This window comes from Peromyscus eremicus, chromosome 6 (assembly GCF_949786415.1).
Source record: "Peromyscus eremicus chromosome 6, PerEre_H2_v1, whole genome shotgun sequence".
NCBI lineage: Eukaryota > Metazoa > Chordata > Mammalia > Rodentia > Cricetidae > Peromyscus > Peromyscus eremicus.
Window position 1 is genome coordinate 26,611,870 of NC_081421.1, and position 18,594 is coordinate 26,630,463.

At 44.1% G+C, this 18,594-nt stretch overlaps 1 protein-coding gene across 1 annotated transcript in view; it reads left to right on the forward strand.

Moving 5' to 3' along the window:
- The window catches only part of Tnik (TRAF2 and NCK interacting kinase), a 414,277-nt gene that overhangs the window by 385,678 nt on the left and 10,005 nt on the right, over positions 1-18,594 (forward strand). Inside the window, exons 24-28 of the mRNA XM_059265292.1 lie at positions 7,432-7,596; positions 9,499-9,610; positions 10,342-10,512; positions 12,089-12,232; positions 14,581-14,715. Of these exons, the coding sequence (XP_059121275.1) occupies positions 7,432-7,596; positions 9,499-9,610; positions 10,342-10,512; positions 12,089-12,232; positions 14,581-14,715 (727 nt within the window). The remainder of the gene's footprint in view (positions 1-7,431; positions 7,597-9,498; positions 9,611-10,341; positions 10,513-12,088; positions 12,233-14,580; positions 14,716-18,594) is intronic.

The window sequence follows — 18,594 nt, forward strand, 5'->3', positions numbered from 1 at the left end:
AACACCAGGAAAACAGAAATGAAAGCCCTCTCTTGATAGAAATGGTGATTTTGTTGGCCTCTTCCCCATGATTTCACCCTTATGTGTTTCCTGTAAAATGCTCAGTAGTTCCAGGAAACTGTGCTATCTTTGTATCTCATTAAATTAACATTTGAACAACAAAAAAACAGTAAGAAGCTGGGGCTAAAGAACACAGAATTCAGCTAAGAAGTATACCTTTGCATTTATTTTCATCTTTGAATTTTGAGGAATTTTTAAATTTTTATTTAGTTACTTTTATATGTATGGGTGTTGTGCCTGTATGTATGTCTATGTACCAGATGCATGTCTAATGTCTACAGAGGCCAGAGGAGGGCATTGGATCCCCTGTGCCTGGGTTGCAGGCAGTTGTGAGTTGCTGTGTGGATACCGGGAATGGAAACCAGGTCCTCTGGAAGAGCAACCAGTGCTCTTAATGCTGAGCCTCTCTCCAGCCCCTAAAAGGGGATTTTGTTTATTAAGTCTGGGAAGATGCTTTCATTTGGTGGGAAGCACCTGCTCCCTTTCACCTGCCCTCCCACTGTGCCCCTGGTGGGGGCTTTGCTGACCTGCAGTACCCCAAGAAATCAGAACCCATCTTCTCTTTTCGTTGCATGCAAGTCTGAGAAGAAAACAATGGCAAGTAGCATTGGGTAATGTCACCACCTCTTTCCCTACATCTGTTTATCTTCTGTGAAATTTCATAAATAGGTTACGGAGATGGCTCAGTAGATAAAGTAAGTGCTTGTCACACAAGTCTGAAGACAAGAATTTAGATCCCCAGAATACACACACACACACACACACACACACACACACACACACACAGCCACACAGGTATGGCAACCACTTGAAATCTCAGCACTCAGGAGTCAGAGGCAGGAAATCCCTGGTTACTGTGACTAGCCAGAATTGGCAGGCTCTGGTCAGGAGACAGACCCTGCCACAGCTAACAAAGAGGAGAGAAATCAAAGAAGGTACCTTGCATCAATTTTAGACACACACACACACACACACACACACACACACACACACACACACACACACTAAATAATGCCATATGTTTTGTAGGATGATTGACAACATGAAGTGAGCCACTTAGTAAATTCAGGTGTCCAGTAAAGGTTATTTTATTTCATTATCACCAAAAACTCCCGACTCCGCTTGCCTCTTATTACAACTCACTCTTCCCTCTAAAGCATAAACAGACAACATGGTCATTCTCTCTCTTCCAACAGAATGGGGCTAGGAAACTCCATTCACAGACTTTCCTCTCCAGAAAGGCAGAGGGCCTCTCACTCTAGTCAGGAAGAAAGAAAGTGTAGTTTTGAGATGAATAAGGCCTTTGAAGTAAAATTTGCAGTGTGGTTATAACTAGACGACTAGCCCGCACAGCAGCTTGCTAGGATTTCATTTTATGCCCACGTCGAATCTTTGAAGTGGACTTTAAAGAATGCTTTCATGTGTGCCTGCGATGAAGAACGGACTTGGCTGGCAGTGCTGGCATTGTGTGCTGCTGGTATATAACGCTCCCAGCATCGTGAAGGGTTATTTTAATACAAGGGTAGAGGTTTCTACCAGAGCTTACCACACAAGAGAGAGTGTTCTAGAGTGAGTTACTCTTTGACTCCAAATGGAAACAGCCCGGTTCCTAACATGCCTGAGTGTTTACAACAGTCAGTATCTCCAGGGAGACATTTAGAGCTACATATTCATTTCTATTGCCAACCATACCCAATGATTCCATATTATTCAAAGGGCCCAGCATTTGAGGACCACAAACACCAGCACTTCCAAAGCCATATGCACCTGTGTCTTGTGTGAAGTTTATCTGTGGAGGGACCCTCAGTTACCAAATTCTGTTTTTACCAAGTGTAGGTTTTTAGTTGGTTTTTTTTTTTTCATTATTATTATATGTGCATGTAAGTCTGTGCCAATGCATATGCATACATGTTGAGGCCAGGGCACCACCTTGGGTGTCTTTCCCCAAGTGCCCTTCACTTCTTTCTTTTTTGAGATAAGGTCTCTCACTGGCCCAGGGCTTACCAAATAAGCTAAGTTGTCTGGGCCAACAAGCCCAGAGGCCACCTGCCTCTGCCACCCAAACTCTGAAATGGCATCAGTCTTGGGGATTTAACTCACGTCTTCAGGCTTGCAAGGCTAGAACTTTACCATCTAAGCCATCTCCTCAGCCCCTCAGCCCCAAAGTGTGGGGTCTTAGGATAACAAGCCATATTAATCAAGATACTACATATATACATGTATGTGTATGTGTGTGTGTGAGTGTGTGTGTGTATATATATATATACATATATATATGTGTATATATATGTATATGGAGAGAGAGAGAGAGATTATGGGGAGGTGGTTTGTGTGACTATGGAGGACAAGAAATCTAATGACCCTGCACCTGTGGTAGGATGACTCCCAGTGCAGAAGTGGGTAAAGATGAGATATGATGTCCCAACCCAAGTAGAGAGCAAGGACTGAGAATAGACAAGTCATGAGCTGCAGGCACAGCTCAGCAGATCAAAAATGTTTGCCACACAAGCATGAGGACCTGAGTCTGAAATCCCAGAACTCCTGGAAAGCCAGAATTGATAGTATGCATATGTAATCCTAGTGCTTCTATGATGAAATGCATGGCAGAGATGAGGGAACCCCCAGAGGCTGTGGCTCAGCTAGCCTGGACCACACAGCACTGACCAGCAAGAGACTATCTAACTAAGCCGGAAGGTGAGGACCAGAAGCCAAGGTTGTCCTGTGACCTCTATAGGCAGGTCTTGTCACATAGGCCCACCTTCACAAATGTACCCATACGTGTCACACACAACATTTATTTCTTCTTCTGCCTTTCATTCTATTATGGACCTCACGGTTCCTATTAATATAATTTGGGAATGATAATCTACCAACTCCAATTCAAAAGCTTGTCTCCTTAATGCTCAGAAACAATGTGACAGACATACCCATAAATAATGTTTAGTCTGGGCACCTCATGGCTCGGGTAAGTTGGCACATACAATTAACCACCAAACAAGCCATAAGATTAAAAAAAAAAAAAAACATTAAAAACATATGTATTTAAAAAATTAATTCAGGCTAAAGTAAAAAAAAAAACTTAAGTTTTGTCTTATTATGGCAAGATTTAGCTTATAGGACACTGAGTTCACTTCCACAGGGTGGCCATCAGGAACTCACTCAATTCATTCTTGTGTGAGTAGAAGAGAAAGTTCTAGAAGACTATATTGGCCATACTACCTGTGATTATGTCCCATACAAAGTGCCCTGTGGTGCACACCCTAGCGGCTCTATCTTTCTCCTGCCTCCTCTTACACTTCATAGACCCGCTTTCTACCCCAGTAGAGCGAGCCACCTCAGCTCTTACCGGCCATCTTGTCTACCATTGCCTATCTCCTGGAAATCTCCTGCTTTTCTTCCTCCCATTCTTTTCTGACTCTGCTTTCCCTTCTGGAAGCCTTTCCTGGGACCCAACGGACCTCTGTCCATAGTACTTTCCTGAAACTATTTGTATTCTGTCCAGTATCTATCCACCTACCCAACTGAATGAGAACACTGGTTTGTGCCATGAAGCTTCTTTATATTAGAAATAAAAGAGAAAGAAGACATTTTTACAGAGTTTAAGGGGGAAACGAGGGGAGTTGTAGGTAACACACAAAGGGTTAAAATTCACAAACCATTTACATGCATATTCCATGGAAGGAACTCAAAACAAAGTGAGTGGGGTACCTGTGTAGAGGTGGAAGCTGAAGCCAAGAAGAGACACGGGCTTGGATGGCCACCGCGTGCGCGCTGCCGCCTGCCTCTCCTTGCCCTCGCCTTCGCTTGCTCCTCCCTCTCTCTTGTCTCTCCGCAGACCCGCTTTCCCCGCTCCACACACTTGTGTTCTCATCTCTTCTCACTCCGTTACAGATCTCACCACAGCTCAGTTTGGCTGCTAACACACATTGGTCCTCATGGTCAGTTGTATTGGGATTTGGTCCTTGTCACAGGTTTCCACTCCTGGTTCAATAAGCTATCACAGTAGAGCTCCCATAGTGCAAAAGTGCATCCCAGACCTTCTGAACTCCACCACCACACAGCCTAGACTTCAAGCCTTGAGAAAAGTGACTTGGCCATCTTGCACTGTACTTTCCCACCTGTAAGGTGGGACTAATGAAAGCTAGCCCATGGTGCTCCTATGAGGAGTCAATGGCACATGGTGCAGAGTGTTTAGCACAGTACCTGGCGTACATTGGAATACTGAGCATGTTTGTGCTCATCCTCATGGGAATGGTAAGGCTATCAAAATCAGAGAGGTTGAGATTCTCTTAGCAAGGGTCAGTTACTTTCTGTTCCCAGGAGACAGCGCAGCACACAGAAGGCATTTCTTGAGAGGATGCTTGCTGATTGAACCGAGAGATGATGACTCAGAAGTGGGTAGACTCAAGGGGCATTGCTCCAGACATCTCCAGCTCTGAGCTACACCCTGAGCTAGCCCTTCAAGTCTTCCTTAATAACCAGTGTACCCTCATCAATTTCAAGACCTGGGAGAAAATGCCAGTGATAGAAGAGAAACTGAAAAATTCTAAAGTGACAAGGTGTGATTTATGCTTTGGGGAAGTTGGGGGAAAATGTCAAAAGGCTTTCTAGTGCTGAATGGAAGTTGGAAGGAGGGAAAGCTGTTTAGCAAACATAAAAGGCAGGGACACTAAGATGGATGAGAGCTGAACTCCCGAAATGTCACTTAAAAGATGAAATGCTCATCACTGAGCATTTGCACCCTTGCTGCTCCCAATGAACACTGTGACAAAATAGATTGAGAAAAGGACCCTCGCTGGGACAGTTGGTAGTCCAAGAAACAGATGATGCTAAGCTTTCTGGTCATTTCTCAAGCTTCCTTATAGATGAATCACACTCCTTTGGGATCTTGGGAGTCTGTTTTGTCTTATACACAACGAAGTGGCTACATGTATTTCCTGACAGAGGCAAGTACGGGCCAGAGACCATACACTGTGCACCGTACACTATACACTGTACACTGTGCAGAGTCTGGGGAAAGCCGAGTGTGGTCACTTCCTTTTCACTCTGACCAAGTGTCTGAGCAAAGAGTCTCCTGGGTGACCCCAAATCCAGTCGGGTTGATGATGATATCGTCACACTGGGCCAGGGAAGGGGCCAAAGAAATGGCATGCCTTCTTGCCAATACCAACCCCAAAAGGTGAGGAACGTACTTGCCATATTCCCAGCTGTTCGTATTAAGCAAACCAGTTCATATTTAGTAGGCACTCAGCAATGCTGAGAGCTAGGAGATGGGAAGGAAAGGAGACGGGAGTGTGAAAGGAAGAGGAAGTCATTGCTGGGGTCTGCCCTAGGAATCCTTAGTGAACTGGTTACACACAAACTTGAAAGTGAAGAGCTGTGCACACCAAAGGGCAGCCTACAGGACAGGGGAAGCACTCACCAGTGTATTTACATCCTACATTTAAGGAACTCAGAAACCTCAACAGAAAAATAATAATAATAATTTGTAAATGGACAACAGGGATTTCTTGAAAGGACATGTGTAAATGGCTACTGGACACGTGAAAAATATTCAAAATCATTAGTTTTCAAGGAGATGGAAATCAAAACCAAATAAAAATCAAAAAATAAATTAGAGTGGCTATTATCCAAAACACTGAAAGTAGCTTATTCCAGCAAGGATGTGGAGAAAGGGACTAGGCATGTTCTTGATGTAATGTCATTTAATAATTAAAAATAGAACAACCATGTGACCCAGAATCCCACTACTGGGGACCTTCCAAAGCAGATTAAATCAATGTCAAAGAGCCATTTTAATTCCTATGCCAGCACATTTTTCACCTGCCAGAGAGTGAAAACTAAGTGTCCATCTCCTTAGGAACTGATAAGGAAGCTGTGGTCTGTACACAACATGCAAAGCTGTTTAGCCATAAAGAAAAGTGAAATCCTGTTATTTATAACATGATAGGTGACCTTTGGGATAATTATATCAAGTAAAATAATATTCACATGCTCCCTCTCATACCTGGAAACTGAAGCAGTGATCTCACACAAGCTGAGAATAGAAAGACCCACCAGAGACCGGATGGGGCAGAGTTAGCGACATGGAGAGTGGTTGATCTGTGAGTGCTAAATTACACTTCTCGGGAGCAAGGGGGAATTACAAAGCTAGCCCATTAGATGCACAGGCTTTGGGGGTTCCTTTTAATCCTTTTTGTTCCCTGGATTTAGGGAGGAGGCTGCTCTCTGGAGCAATAGCTTGGAAGCATTTAACTCATGTACTCCTATCCATAACAATTTTAGATCATATTCATAGAACGTGTACATAGTTCTGTCCCACTGCATCAATTTATGCATTATAAAGTGCCTTTTAAAAGATTCTTTTTGTTTCAATCATGTGTGTATATGTGTGGGTATGTGCACAGGAATGCAGGTGCCCACAGAGTTCAGATAACGTTGGTGCCCACAGAGTCCAGATAAAATTGCATGCCCTCCAGCTGGAGTTACAAACAATTGTGAGCCACTGGTGTGGGTGCAGGGAACTGAACTTGGGTAGTTTGCGAGAGCAGTATGCACTCTTAACCACTGAGCCATCTTTCTAGCCCCACATTATACATCATCTGGAAGGGATGCTCAAAGGAATGCTATAAAGAGTACTTCAAGTCCCTTTCCGGTCGTGATGACTAGCTCTTTCTTGCCTACGTCACAAGGTGCAGCAGTCATTTGCTAAAAGGGTGGACACTACCGAAGGGAGAATTGAAGTCTATTTCAAATGGTCTGCTCGGTCATTTCAGTGATTTGGGACTCCTGTCAGACCTGATCAATCATTGTTCTGACTTTATGAATGGCAAAGAACCCTGTGATTTGGGTAAATAATATCTCTGCATCTTCTTGAAATACAGGTTCTTTTTTTTGGGGGGGGGTATTGGTATCATTTCACTCCAGTGCTTCTTTTCAGCTGGATTTGAGCAATCAGTTCTATATAATCTGACAGTATAGTCTATAAATCCAGTTATCCAGAGATGCACACGTGCACACATACTGCAGAGGAGAAATTTGGCAGATCTGGTCCTGACTCTGCCTTCCATCCTGCGGCATCCCTCACCCTTTTCAGCAGCATAAGTCCTGAAAGTCGGTCCACTTACTAATATTAACAATTCTTCATGTCTTTGTTTTCTTAGACAAAGTAGAAATTTCAGTGTTACCATCCTATACTCCTAGTAAATCAATTTGGAGTCCCTTCATCTGCGGAGAGGTATTGATCTGTGTAGCATCTTATATCCCCTGGGAGATCAGTTTGGAGCCTGTTACATTCGAATGTGTGGAGTGACGTCATTCCTCAGTTTGCTCTCTCTCTCTCTAATGGCCTCTGTGTGCTATCCCCCTCAGACGGCTGAAGAGAAGAAGCGATCTGGCCACAGTGACAGTAATGGCTTCGCGGGTCACATCAACCTCCCAGACCTTGTGCAGCAGAGCCATTCCCCAGCCGGGACTCCCACCGAGGGACTGGGTCGTGTCTCCACCCATTCCCAGGAGATGGACTCTGGAACTGAAGTAGGTGCCCGGCAGTAGCCATGAAAGCTCTGTTCTACATGGGTTCTGCGCCTTGATGTAGTCAAACACCAAGTTCTGTCAGACTCTCTGTGTGGTTTCTGCTGTGTAGCTACTGATGCCAATACTCAGAGAAACCACACAGACACAGCAACAAAACGTTCCCACACATCATCTGGCCGGATTCCTGTGTTGTGGACGGGACTTGAGAGTGTTGAAACTTAGAGAGGTTGAATGACTTGTCCAAGACACACAGCTAGTTACAACAGTGCTTGGACCTCCCGTGTCCCAAGCCAGTGGGAGAAACTACAGACCAGTGAGATTTCAAAGCCAACACTTGTGACTCTTATTTCCATTGGTTTAGTCAACCTAAGCTTGACCTGAATAAAGTGAAGTTGAAATGGTTTGTTTATGAAATATAGGTCCCTAGTGTTTAATAAATGAACAAGAGATTGGCTCTTTCTCCAAGTTGCAGCAAGAAGATGAAACAAGATGTCTGTCCTATGTGGGAGCAGTCCTAGGAGAGCCTGAGTGAGCACAGGCAGTTCTTGGGCATCGCTGGATGAATTCAAGGCTGTCATGTTTCATGGTGGTCCTGTGACTCACACATAAGGCCCTCAATGTTTTTACAGAGCACGTGCACTGTTGGCTTTGACATTACCCCCACACTGAGTTTCTATGATGTACATGCTCTTCACGTGCCCCAAGGACAGGAACTCATGAGCATCTGGAAAAGCACAGCCTCCGGCTGAGGCCTCCTGCAGTGTGGGCAGTTGTTTTCACCTAAAGTCCTCTCCCAGTGACAAGCTGGGGCCACAGAGCAGGCCACTGCAGAACAGGACTTGGCTTCAAATGCTGCTGCCATCCCAGCTCCAGGAGGAAATGTTTTATCATCTCCTCTCTGGACTCCTAAAGATGAAAGAGAAAACAGATGCAGAAGGACTGCTTTGGGGAGGGGCTGAATGGGAGGAGGATGGAAGGAATTTGATTCCAAAGGGTAGAGGGAAAATCTTGAGGGGAATCAAGTTGGATCTTTTTGAATTAGGAAATCCAACTGGATATTTGCAAGTTTATCTTTATATGATTAGGGCTTAGGAATGTTGCTTTATTAAAAAAAACTCTAATAACAAAACTAAAAATTTATGCCTCAAATAGGAATCCCCACAAAGGGTTCTGCAGATGTTGAATGCTGGTGTTTGTGATACTAAAGGGATGAGCAGGGAGCTTGGGAGATGGCTCTGTTGCTAAAGTGCCTGCCTCACAAGCGTGAGGACCTGAGTTCTGATCCCCAGAATGCATGTAAATGTGGTGGCATGTGGCTGTACCCCAGCACCAGAAGAGGGGGAAAGCAGAAAGTCTCAATTGGTCAGCCAAGCAAGCCGTATGGATGAGCTGTGAGCTCAAAGACTGTCTCAAAAAGTGAGGTAGATGAGGGATAAAGGAAGACACTGATAGGGACCTCTGACCCACACATCACACACACACACACACACACACACACACACACACACACACACACACACACACAATGGGTACTGTAGAAGGAAAGATGATAACAGACAAAATGGGCAAATAGTTATAGCACCTCTTTTAACAAATTCAATTACATTATGACACCAAATGCTAATATTGAATATATTATTCCCTAATCTAGTTCTGATTTTATGCCTTTATGGTACAGTCTAAGCCCTTCAGATGTATTTAAAGTAAGCCCTCAAGGTATAGTGCCTACAATATACCTTCTGGAGACTAACCAGAACTGGGAGAGACTGGACAGAGGCCCACGCTCTGCCTAGAGAGTGAACGGCCAGCACAGAGGAGTCTGTGGTCAGTGGCAAAGCCGGGCAGAGCAAGGCCAGTGCTACCTGTGCCGCGACACTGAGTCCTCCTTCTCTTTTTGATCAGTATGGTATAGGAGGCAGCACCAAAGCCTCCTTCACCCCCTTCGTGGACCCCAGAGTGTACCAGACGTCGCCCACTGATGAAGACGAAGAAGATGATGAGTCATCCGCTGCTGGTAAGCATGCTGACCCTGGCGCAGTTTTAGAAACAGGTTTCCTTTCCTGTACAACCCAGGGACAACTCACCAACTCGGGTTACACCATTTATTGCTGATGCCCTGTCTTAAGACAAAGATACTTTAGAATGGATTACTTTGTGGAACTCCAAAAGCAAATTATTTTCTCCCCCACCCTGATTTTTTTTCCTATTATATTTCTGGAAGAAACGCAGAGGTATCCCAGGATACTAGAAAAAGCCACCCCGCAGCGATCTCCAAACCTACCACATAGTTCTCAAAAACAGTTTCTGGGTATAATGCTATGCTCGAAGTAGTGTGGTGCTGAGCACTCCATAAATGCTTGTTGAGCTGGGTTGAGTTGCAGGCGTGCACTTCCGTCACAGGTCTGGCTCACTAAGAGGATGGCCTTATTCTTTGCCTTCTGCAACTCACTAATCATTGAAGTCAGCTTATGTGGAATCTCCAAAGGAGCTGCTCCTTGTTTGCAGTTACAGGAATGGTGTATTTGACTCTGTGAGATTAATATTAATTTTCTACACCACCCAAAGGCGTGTCTATAAGCCTGTTTTGCTTCTGTGGATGACATGCTTTATCCTACTAAAACAAGTCTAAAATACTCATGATTCCTGTGCCTTCACTCTAAGACACCCCAAGCCAAGCCCTTCCCCCATGCTTCCACTGGCTGGCTGTTAAGATGCTATTGACTTCTCTAATTCTTTCTCTCAAAGCCCTGTTTACTAGCGAACTTCTTAGGCAAGAACAGGCCAAACTCAATGAAGCAAGGAAGATTTCAGTGGTAAATGTGAACCCAACCAACATTCGCCCTCATAGTGACACGCCGGAAATCAGAAAATACAAGAAACGCTTCAATTCCGAAATACTCTGTGCAGCTCTGTGGGGTATGTTGGTGGTTTGTTCGTTGGTTTGTTTTACTTTAAAGTGTTAAAAAGCCTATGGCTTTTATCAGCAGAAAACACTAGGATAATCACAGGTGTGAGGGAACTGGTGTGGGACCACCTCAGGAGTGACCAAAAATAGGTTTTATATATGAAGACTTTGTACTCAAGATGGCATGTAGAGCATTGAGTGAATATCAACCACAGAACCAGCCACCCCTTAATACTCAGGCACTATGTGTCTAGCACTGCACGTGGTACCCCACATTCGATCTCTGTGATCCATGTAGCATCCTACAAGGGGTCCAAAGGCATTATCTCCTTTTCACAGCTGAAGAACAAACCCAGCATATTTGGGTGACTCACCCAAGGCCCCAGACTCAGCAGTAACTGGGTGAAACATGAAAAGAGCAGCAAGTGGGGAGCCTCCCTTTTCAATTGAAAACATCAGTAGGAAGTTCTTCTCAAGTAGATCTGAAGACACCAGCTAGGTTCAAACCTAGTGTAGGTGCACGGAGAGTTTATCAAGGTCTTGGCCTATATTACTTACAGCATCATAGGAAAATCAGGATGTGGTCCAACTGAACCCGTCTCCATTGCCAGGCTCTGATTGGGACGTCATAATTTTATAAGATTAAAGGCATTTGCCATGTTAGCAGGGACAAATATTGAAGCCTAGGATTGTTTCGTGTGAGACACAACGGTTCTGCAGTATGAAGATGAGATTTGGAGAACAAAATAACCACATTTAACATGGTGGGGCTTGACAAGTAGATACTCATGTTTTCAGAAGGTAGATGTATACCAAGCGATGTTTAGGATCCACTGCACAGTGAATGTCTCGATGGAGGTACATCTTAATAAGTGGATGACTAATTTCTTTAGGTATGAACTTTTAGGATTATACTTATCCAGATAAAATTACTTATCTTCCAGCTTTAAGGATAAGGACCACTGCTTACAGAGTGCTGGGTAGAATTAGGTAACAGAATTCTTTAAAATCAGTATTTCTATGACTCAGCTTCTCCTTGACTGGCTTATCAGTTCCCCTACTGAGAGCAGAACCTCCAGTGTATCTGTGAGGATGAGGCAAGGCTTCTATGCTGATAGGGTACAGAAGTGGAAACTTCTGTGTTTTGAAGGCGGCTAGGTCAGCTGCCTCCAAAACCACTGGATGAGTAGGGGTGTGTGTTGGGGGGGGGGGGGGGTTGTTCTAGGAAGAAAGAAGCTGAACACACAGGGAGCACCAAGGAAGAAGAAACTCCATAAGGGGAAAATGAGCAATTTTGCTTACTTACCCACCTCTGCCTGAGGCTCCCCTTGGCAAGTACTCTCTGTAAATGGATAGGTGTGGTGTATTGCTGCTTCCACTTTAAAAATTAAAATCGTAGTTCTCTTATCGGAGGAACAGTGATGTGATTAGTGAGATGGACCTTCTGTCTCAACACCATCTACCATAACATCTACTTGCCCATTTGTTTACATTGGCATGAAACAGTTTTCTGGGCTTTGTAGGGATCCAGGTAAAACTGTTGAGGCCCATAAAAACCCAGTTCTTGTGTGCTTCTTAAATTTGCAGGTGTGAACCTTCTGGTGGGAACTGAGAATGGTCTGATGCTTTTGGACAGAAGCGGCCAAGGCAAAGTCTACAATCTGATCAACCGGAGGCGGTTCCAGCAGATGGACGTACTAGAAGGACTAAATGTTCTTGTGACAATATCAGGTATGTTACCAAGCTGAGCTGACCCCCAGGTGTGCTCAGGTGGGAAGGTGACAGCCTGCTCTCTGAAGACTCCCTGCCCAGCACTGTAGCTGGGGGAGATCACCAATGCATGTTGAAATGCTGGAGGGCCTGGCCTCCACAGGAAGACTTACCTGTGTGCATTAAACCTGAGTGAGGCAGACCTGGTCACAAAAGCTGTGTATTTTGGCTTTTGCATCCCTTAAAACTCAGGCAGACTCTTATTAAGCTGTCTGCACTGCAGGTACTGTCCTACTCTGAGATGAAGATTACCAAAATAAAGGCTTCTGGGAGGTGAATTAACAAACAGGCGTCTCTTTTTTCTCAAGATGTCTGCTTATAATCCACTGATGTTTTAAGGACAGTTGTACTTCTCAGTAACCTATTCTAGAAAGAGGATAGAGTGGAGACATCCTCACTGGTGCATTTTTATACCATCAATAGCTTTTTAAATGGGGAAAAGACCTTGGTAGACGAGTAATCCTCATTATTAACCAGTGAAAAAATACAAGTGGAGTCTCTTTATTGATAAGAAGGTGTTTTTTTCTTCTTGATGGTGTTTGAAAAAGGTAAACAAATTACACTCCTCCCTTTTTATTTCATCAGCTATGGAACCACAGTACTGCTTACATGTTAGAACCGCTTGAAAGCTGTGATACCCCAAGCTACCCCTAGACCACGGTCAGTCTCTGGGGTGAGGTGCAGGCATTTTTCCGTATTGAGGGCTCTGACACTTTCCCATCATGCAGCCTGGTTTATGAGCTCTACTATTCATGTTTATTATGCAAAGAGGCCCACACAGGACTTCTGGGTTGAGCCTTGACGATGCAAGTCTAACTCCGCAGGTGTGCTGGGGTTTTGGAAAACGCGGTCCCTTGGCACGGATTTCCCTCTTTGCTTTACTGCTCTCCTGAGTGTTTAGATTTTTGTTGTTGCAAATAAAGGTTAACCAAGTAAATTGTTCTTATACTGTGATTTCAGTTGAGTTCTGTGTGTTTTTTGTTTCTGGCCAATTGCTTCCTTGATTCCTACACTCTCAAACCAAAACTGAAACCATGCATCTGTCTGTCATCTATCCAAAGTGGAAATGCTACCAGAAAATTCAAGCAGGCTCTCTTTTGCTGCTAATGACAAGTCTTCATCCTTCAGTGTAGCCCTATTTCCGCTCCTCATGGAGCACAAAGGGAGAGAAGAGATAATCGAAATACGAAAGGAGACTCTTGAACTGTTCAGGTCCTATTCTCCCCAGAAGATGGAGCACTGGTTCTGCTCCTGGAGCTGTCCTGAGCACCTGGGCTCTAGGCTTCTGCTTACACAGACAAATGGCACTGTGTGTGTGTTTCCCCAGTGTAAGCCTTGCTGCGGTCCTCTGTCCAATCAGTGAGGGACGCTCTCGTGGATTCAGTGAGGGACGCTCTTGTGGATTCAGTGAGGGAGGCTCTCGTGGATTCAGTGAGGGACACTATCGTGGATTCAGTGAGGGACGCTCTCGTGGATTCTCTTCTAGTGCACACCCCATCTGTAGAACAGAAAACCTCCTTAAAGGAATGGAAAATACTGAGAGATAGAAGGCACCAGCCTAAATTTCTCCTTAAGAAAGAGCCATAGAGATGTGCATTTTCTCTCTGGTACTCAAATAACCCAGTGGAGTGGATTCCTTTTGCTCTCCATAAGCCTTGCATACCATCAAGCTGTTGTTTTATCTTCCTGAGAAAGGGAACTTTTAAACTTTTTTTTAAGTTCCAAGTCCATATCTTTTCCTTTTTTGATGTTTTTATTTAATATTCTTTTTGGTGACCTCAACACCATAACTTTGTCCAATATCATCCTCTAAACTCAAATTGTTTTACTGAATTTGTTTTTTTTTCTTCTGTTAACTTCCTTTGTCTTACCAGCTAAATGAAACTTTTAACAATTGTCTTTGATGTGACAGCGGAGGTAAAGAGAAGGGACAGAAAATTAGAGGAGGCGAGACACACATAGGTAGGCTAAAATGTCCATTTGTCAATATGCCTTCATCAGATTAGCTCTAGAATGTTCTGGAACTCTGTCACAGAGTTAGAACTTATCACATTCAGCAGACCTAGGAAGAGAGAGTAGAGTCACTTCCTCAAATAAGAAATTGCTTAAAGGTAAAAAGTACAGTTAGTGGGTTTTGACCAAAACAGTGGGGTTTGTTGTTCCAAGTCCTGACAGAGTGAGGCGAGCAGGAACACCGGTTAATCTGCCCTCACAAACACACGGATGCCAGCAACAATCTAGATGAGGTGAGGGGAGATGGAGAAAAGGTTATCACAGAGCATGAATTGAAAACTCTGTTATTCCAACAGGAAAGAAGAATAAGCTCCGCGTTTACTATCTTTCCTGGTTAAGAAATAGAATACTGCACAATGACCCGGAAGTGGAAAAGAAGCAGGGCTGGATCACAGTCGGGGACCTGGAAGGCTGTATACATTACAAAGTTGGTAAGTCTCAGTTTGGGAGATTGAGAGTCCCCGGTTGTTTGGTGCTCTCTATCTGCTGTGGAAGGTGTGTGTGTCACCAGTTTAAAACGTAGCTGGACCCTAAAGTGTACTTGAATTATTACCCCCAAAGCCACATTAATGAAACTCAGATAATGCATTTAGAATAAAATGCTAGGCTTCAGCTTGAATATTTATAAGTGCTTCTTCCAAAGTTCCTTAAAATGACAATAAAAAATTTAAAAATGCAATAAGCCCCCAAGATTGAATAAATCAAGGGAAAAGAAGCCAGCAAATAAGAGATGGCCAAGAGTGTGTGTAACTGGGTCAGAGAGAGCGGAGTAGAGGCCGCTGCATTCTTAACCTACTGTGGGGAACATTATCAAAACTAGCCATCCACCCCACAGAGCCCAGAGAGATTAGAAACCCAGGCAAGACCACAGGATAGAGGCACATGGCAGAGCTGAGAACAGGACTGCTGAGAAGAGAGGAAGAGCCTTTGCTACAAGCCGCATAATATGAAGTAGGATTTCAGCTGATTATGCCAAGGGCCTTCCAGAGGTCAAGCTGAGGCTCAAGGAGCCTTGGTGATATTTGGCTTTTGATTATTAGCCGTTTCCTGCTATGAGCTTCTCGTGTGCTACTGTAGCGTTTCCATCATTCTTTGGGCACACTTTCCTTCTACTAAAGGAGTATTTGGATAACCTTCTGAGCAGTAACGCAGCCAGGATCCCGAATTACAGGTCTTTCTGTAATTATTGTCATTAGCAGCATCTGGCCAGGACCATCCCTGACAGATGAAAGTATCTTACCAGAGACACCTCTGTACTCTCTAAGAACAGACCTAAGCATCCAAGGACAACAACACCTGTCTCCTAGGTCAGGCAGATAGCTTTATTTCTTGTGCTGTTTAGGGTAAGACCCTCCTTTCTTATACAACCTTACTAATAGCCCCCTAACTTCTTACCTAACCACTTCTAGGAATGTAGACTGAGCACATAGATCCCTTTTTTGATGTACTAACCAGTCATTAGCACTCAGTTGACCTCCTTTTTTACCACTCCCATTTTGGGTTGTAAAAGAACGCCTGGCAGTCACTGCCTGAGGGAAATTCTTACCTGCCTTTATGACCTTGCAGGAATTCAGGCCTGGTGACCTGGCTGGAGGGGGGAGGAGGATTGCGATTGTTTGGGTATATAACTGTAAAGCTAGAGACTGAGAGAGGATAAAAGCAAATGGACTAAAGAACTCGGTGTGCTGAGATTCTTTTTCCCCGAAAAAATAGTTTTCGCCATTCGTAGTTTCTCTTCTGAGCCCCTGGGCAGTATATTACTAAGGCTGGTCCTTTAATAATATACAAGAAGTCTTGACAGCCTAGCACCTCCCCCACAGGCAGGCCTCAGCCCTGCAGCAAAGGAGGAAGAGTTTGCACAGCCTGTGTGACAGTAAAAATACTTGTGAGGGCACACACGTGCACCTTCACACACACACCTTCACACACGTGCACCTTCACACACACATGCACCTTCACACACACACCTTCACACACGTGCACCTTCACACACACGTGCACCTTCACACACACATAAAAACCTTCCCGAGATAGCTCCCAAAATGCTGGCAGTGTGTTTATACTCCCAAGAAAGAGTTTGAAAAAATTGCCTTTAGAAAAATTAAATGTACAGATACTAACTTTTAGAGTCATGGGAGAAAAGTTCTTTACCTTCCTTTTCTAAAGTGACTGATGGCAGTTGATTAGCTCACCAGGAAGATCAGATGTTCAAGGTCATTCCTGTCCTTACAATACATGAAACAATCTCAAAAGATCTTTTCAAGCCACTTTATAACACATAAAATGGAGTGTTGTTAGAGTTAGACACCCCTCCCCCGGTGAAACAGACTTGAAATGTAGACAGAGACACAGACTCATTATCAGGAATTAGCTCTTTGAACTTTTGAAACGTAGAAGTCCCAAAAATGTTCAGTTGGGAATCTGGACACCTAGGAGAGCCAATTGTGTGATTTAATTAAAGTTCAAAACCCTGGGGACCCAAAGAATTGACGGTGTGGTTCCAAGCAGAAATCCAGCAGGGCTCCAGATCATAGAAGACATGACAGTTCAACCTAAGTTCGGGGCAGAAGGACTCAGATCTCGACTGAGGATAGCAGGAGGCCTCGGCCTTTTGTTTCATTCAGATCTTCAAGTTCTTAGCTCAAGCCCACTGCACTCTGCTTTACCCAGGCTACTAATTCAAATATTACTCTCATCAGAAAAAGTCTTATAGAAACACCTAGAACGTTTGACCAAATGTTTGAACATGATGTGGCCCCAGTCAAATTAACACATAAAATTAAACATACTATCAAACTGTACATCAGCTTTAAGAGCAGAGGGAAGACATTAATAGGCATACCATATCTCTGGAACATTCCATGTCATACACTATCTCTTTGAAAGCTACTGGAGGATGTGTCCCTCTAAAATAAAAAATTAAAACTTGGTAATTCAGGAAAAAGATAAAGGAAATGCCCAGAATGATGGCCAAAGGAACCTGATACCAGATTGCCACAGGCCTGCAGAGCAAGACAGTGTGGAGTTCCAGAGGGCTGGCACCAACAAACAAGTAAAATGCCATGAGTAGATCATGGCTGTGTTTGACCATGCTGAAAGACACTTCCTAGCGGAAAGTTCACATCTACTTAGATACATAGAAAGCAAGGAAGTGAAGAAATGAGGAAGGGCAAGAAGGAAATGTGTCATCATGATGTACTGCATGCCTTAGCTGTGAAGAGAAATGATCTGAACTCTTCAGACTGCTGTAATCAAAACTTGAGAGTGAGTACGGTCAGGGTATGAGGTCAGAAGTGGTGTATGTGTAATAGCTGTGAGTGGGAGCTGCAGGGAAGAGGAAATGGCTTTGGAAACTGATTCTTTTCATGCTGTGAAATCAGGAGATACTGTCCATACTTGGAACTGAGTGCCTTTTGTGAATATTTACCTATTAAATCTGTCAACTGAGAATGGAGATGGATAAGGACATTTCTGAAGGTTTGCGAACTATACACAGTATTTAAGTTTTGTTTTTAATCCGAGAAATTACAGTAGCAGTGGAGCTTTAGACATTGCTCCAAAGGCGCCCTTGTGCACTGTACAGGTCTGAAACTGTGACCTCTGGAGTCGGTCCAGCCATGTGTGTTACATGGCTGATGACAGAAAGTGGGACAGGAATGCGGGGGATGCTGAAAAGTAACTCGGAAAATAAGAATCAAGTTATTCCTATTGTCCTGTCCTGGAACTTAGTGTGTGATCCTTTGACGGCTCGAGAGGGCCCTGTCCTAGGACAGTCTCCAATGCCCCTTTCCTCCACCTTCATTCCAAATGACCGTCTTAGACACTAGAAACCCGGACTGGTGACTAGGAGATCCAAGTCAGCCAGCTTCCCTGTGTGTGTTGTCCCCTAAAGAAGTCTTTGTAATCTTTATAGTAGAGTGGGCTTATTTATATGCACTTATTTAGAAAAACTAAAGGTGTGATGAAGGGAGCTATAGATGAGGTTCATAAGCACATCCCCACAGCCCGGTCCCGTCTGCATTGCTTCCCAGCAGCTAGTACATGCCAGGCACATGGAAACCTGCTAAGCAGTTCTTGTCAAAGGCAGGTGAGATGTTGAATGGGCACAGTACTATTCACAAACCAGACCACACGGGGGCGTCTCTTCTCCACAGCGGTCCCGTGACACTTGGGCTCCGCTGGTGCTTTTGCTTGGGAACCGGAATTATTTGGTCCTCTCTTGTCATATTCTGAAACTGCAATTTTCTCTTACCTTAATCTGATTGTATGGCAAAGTATCACCAAGTATCACAGCCCACATCATTCCCACC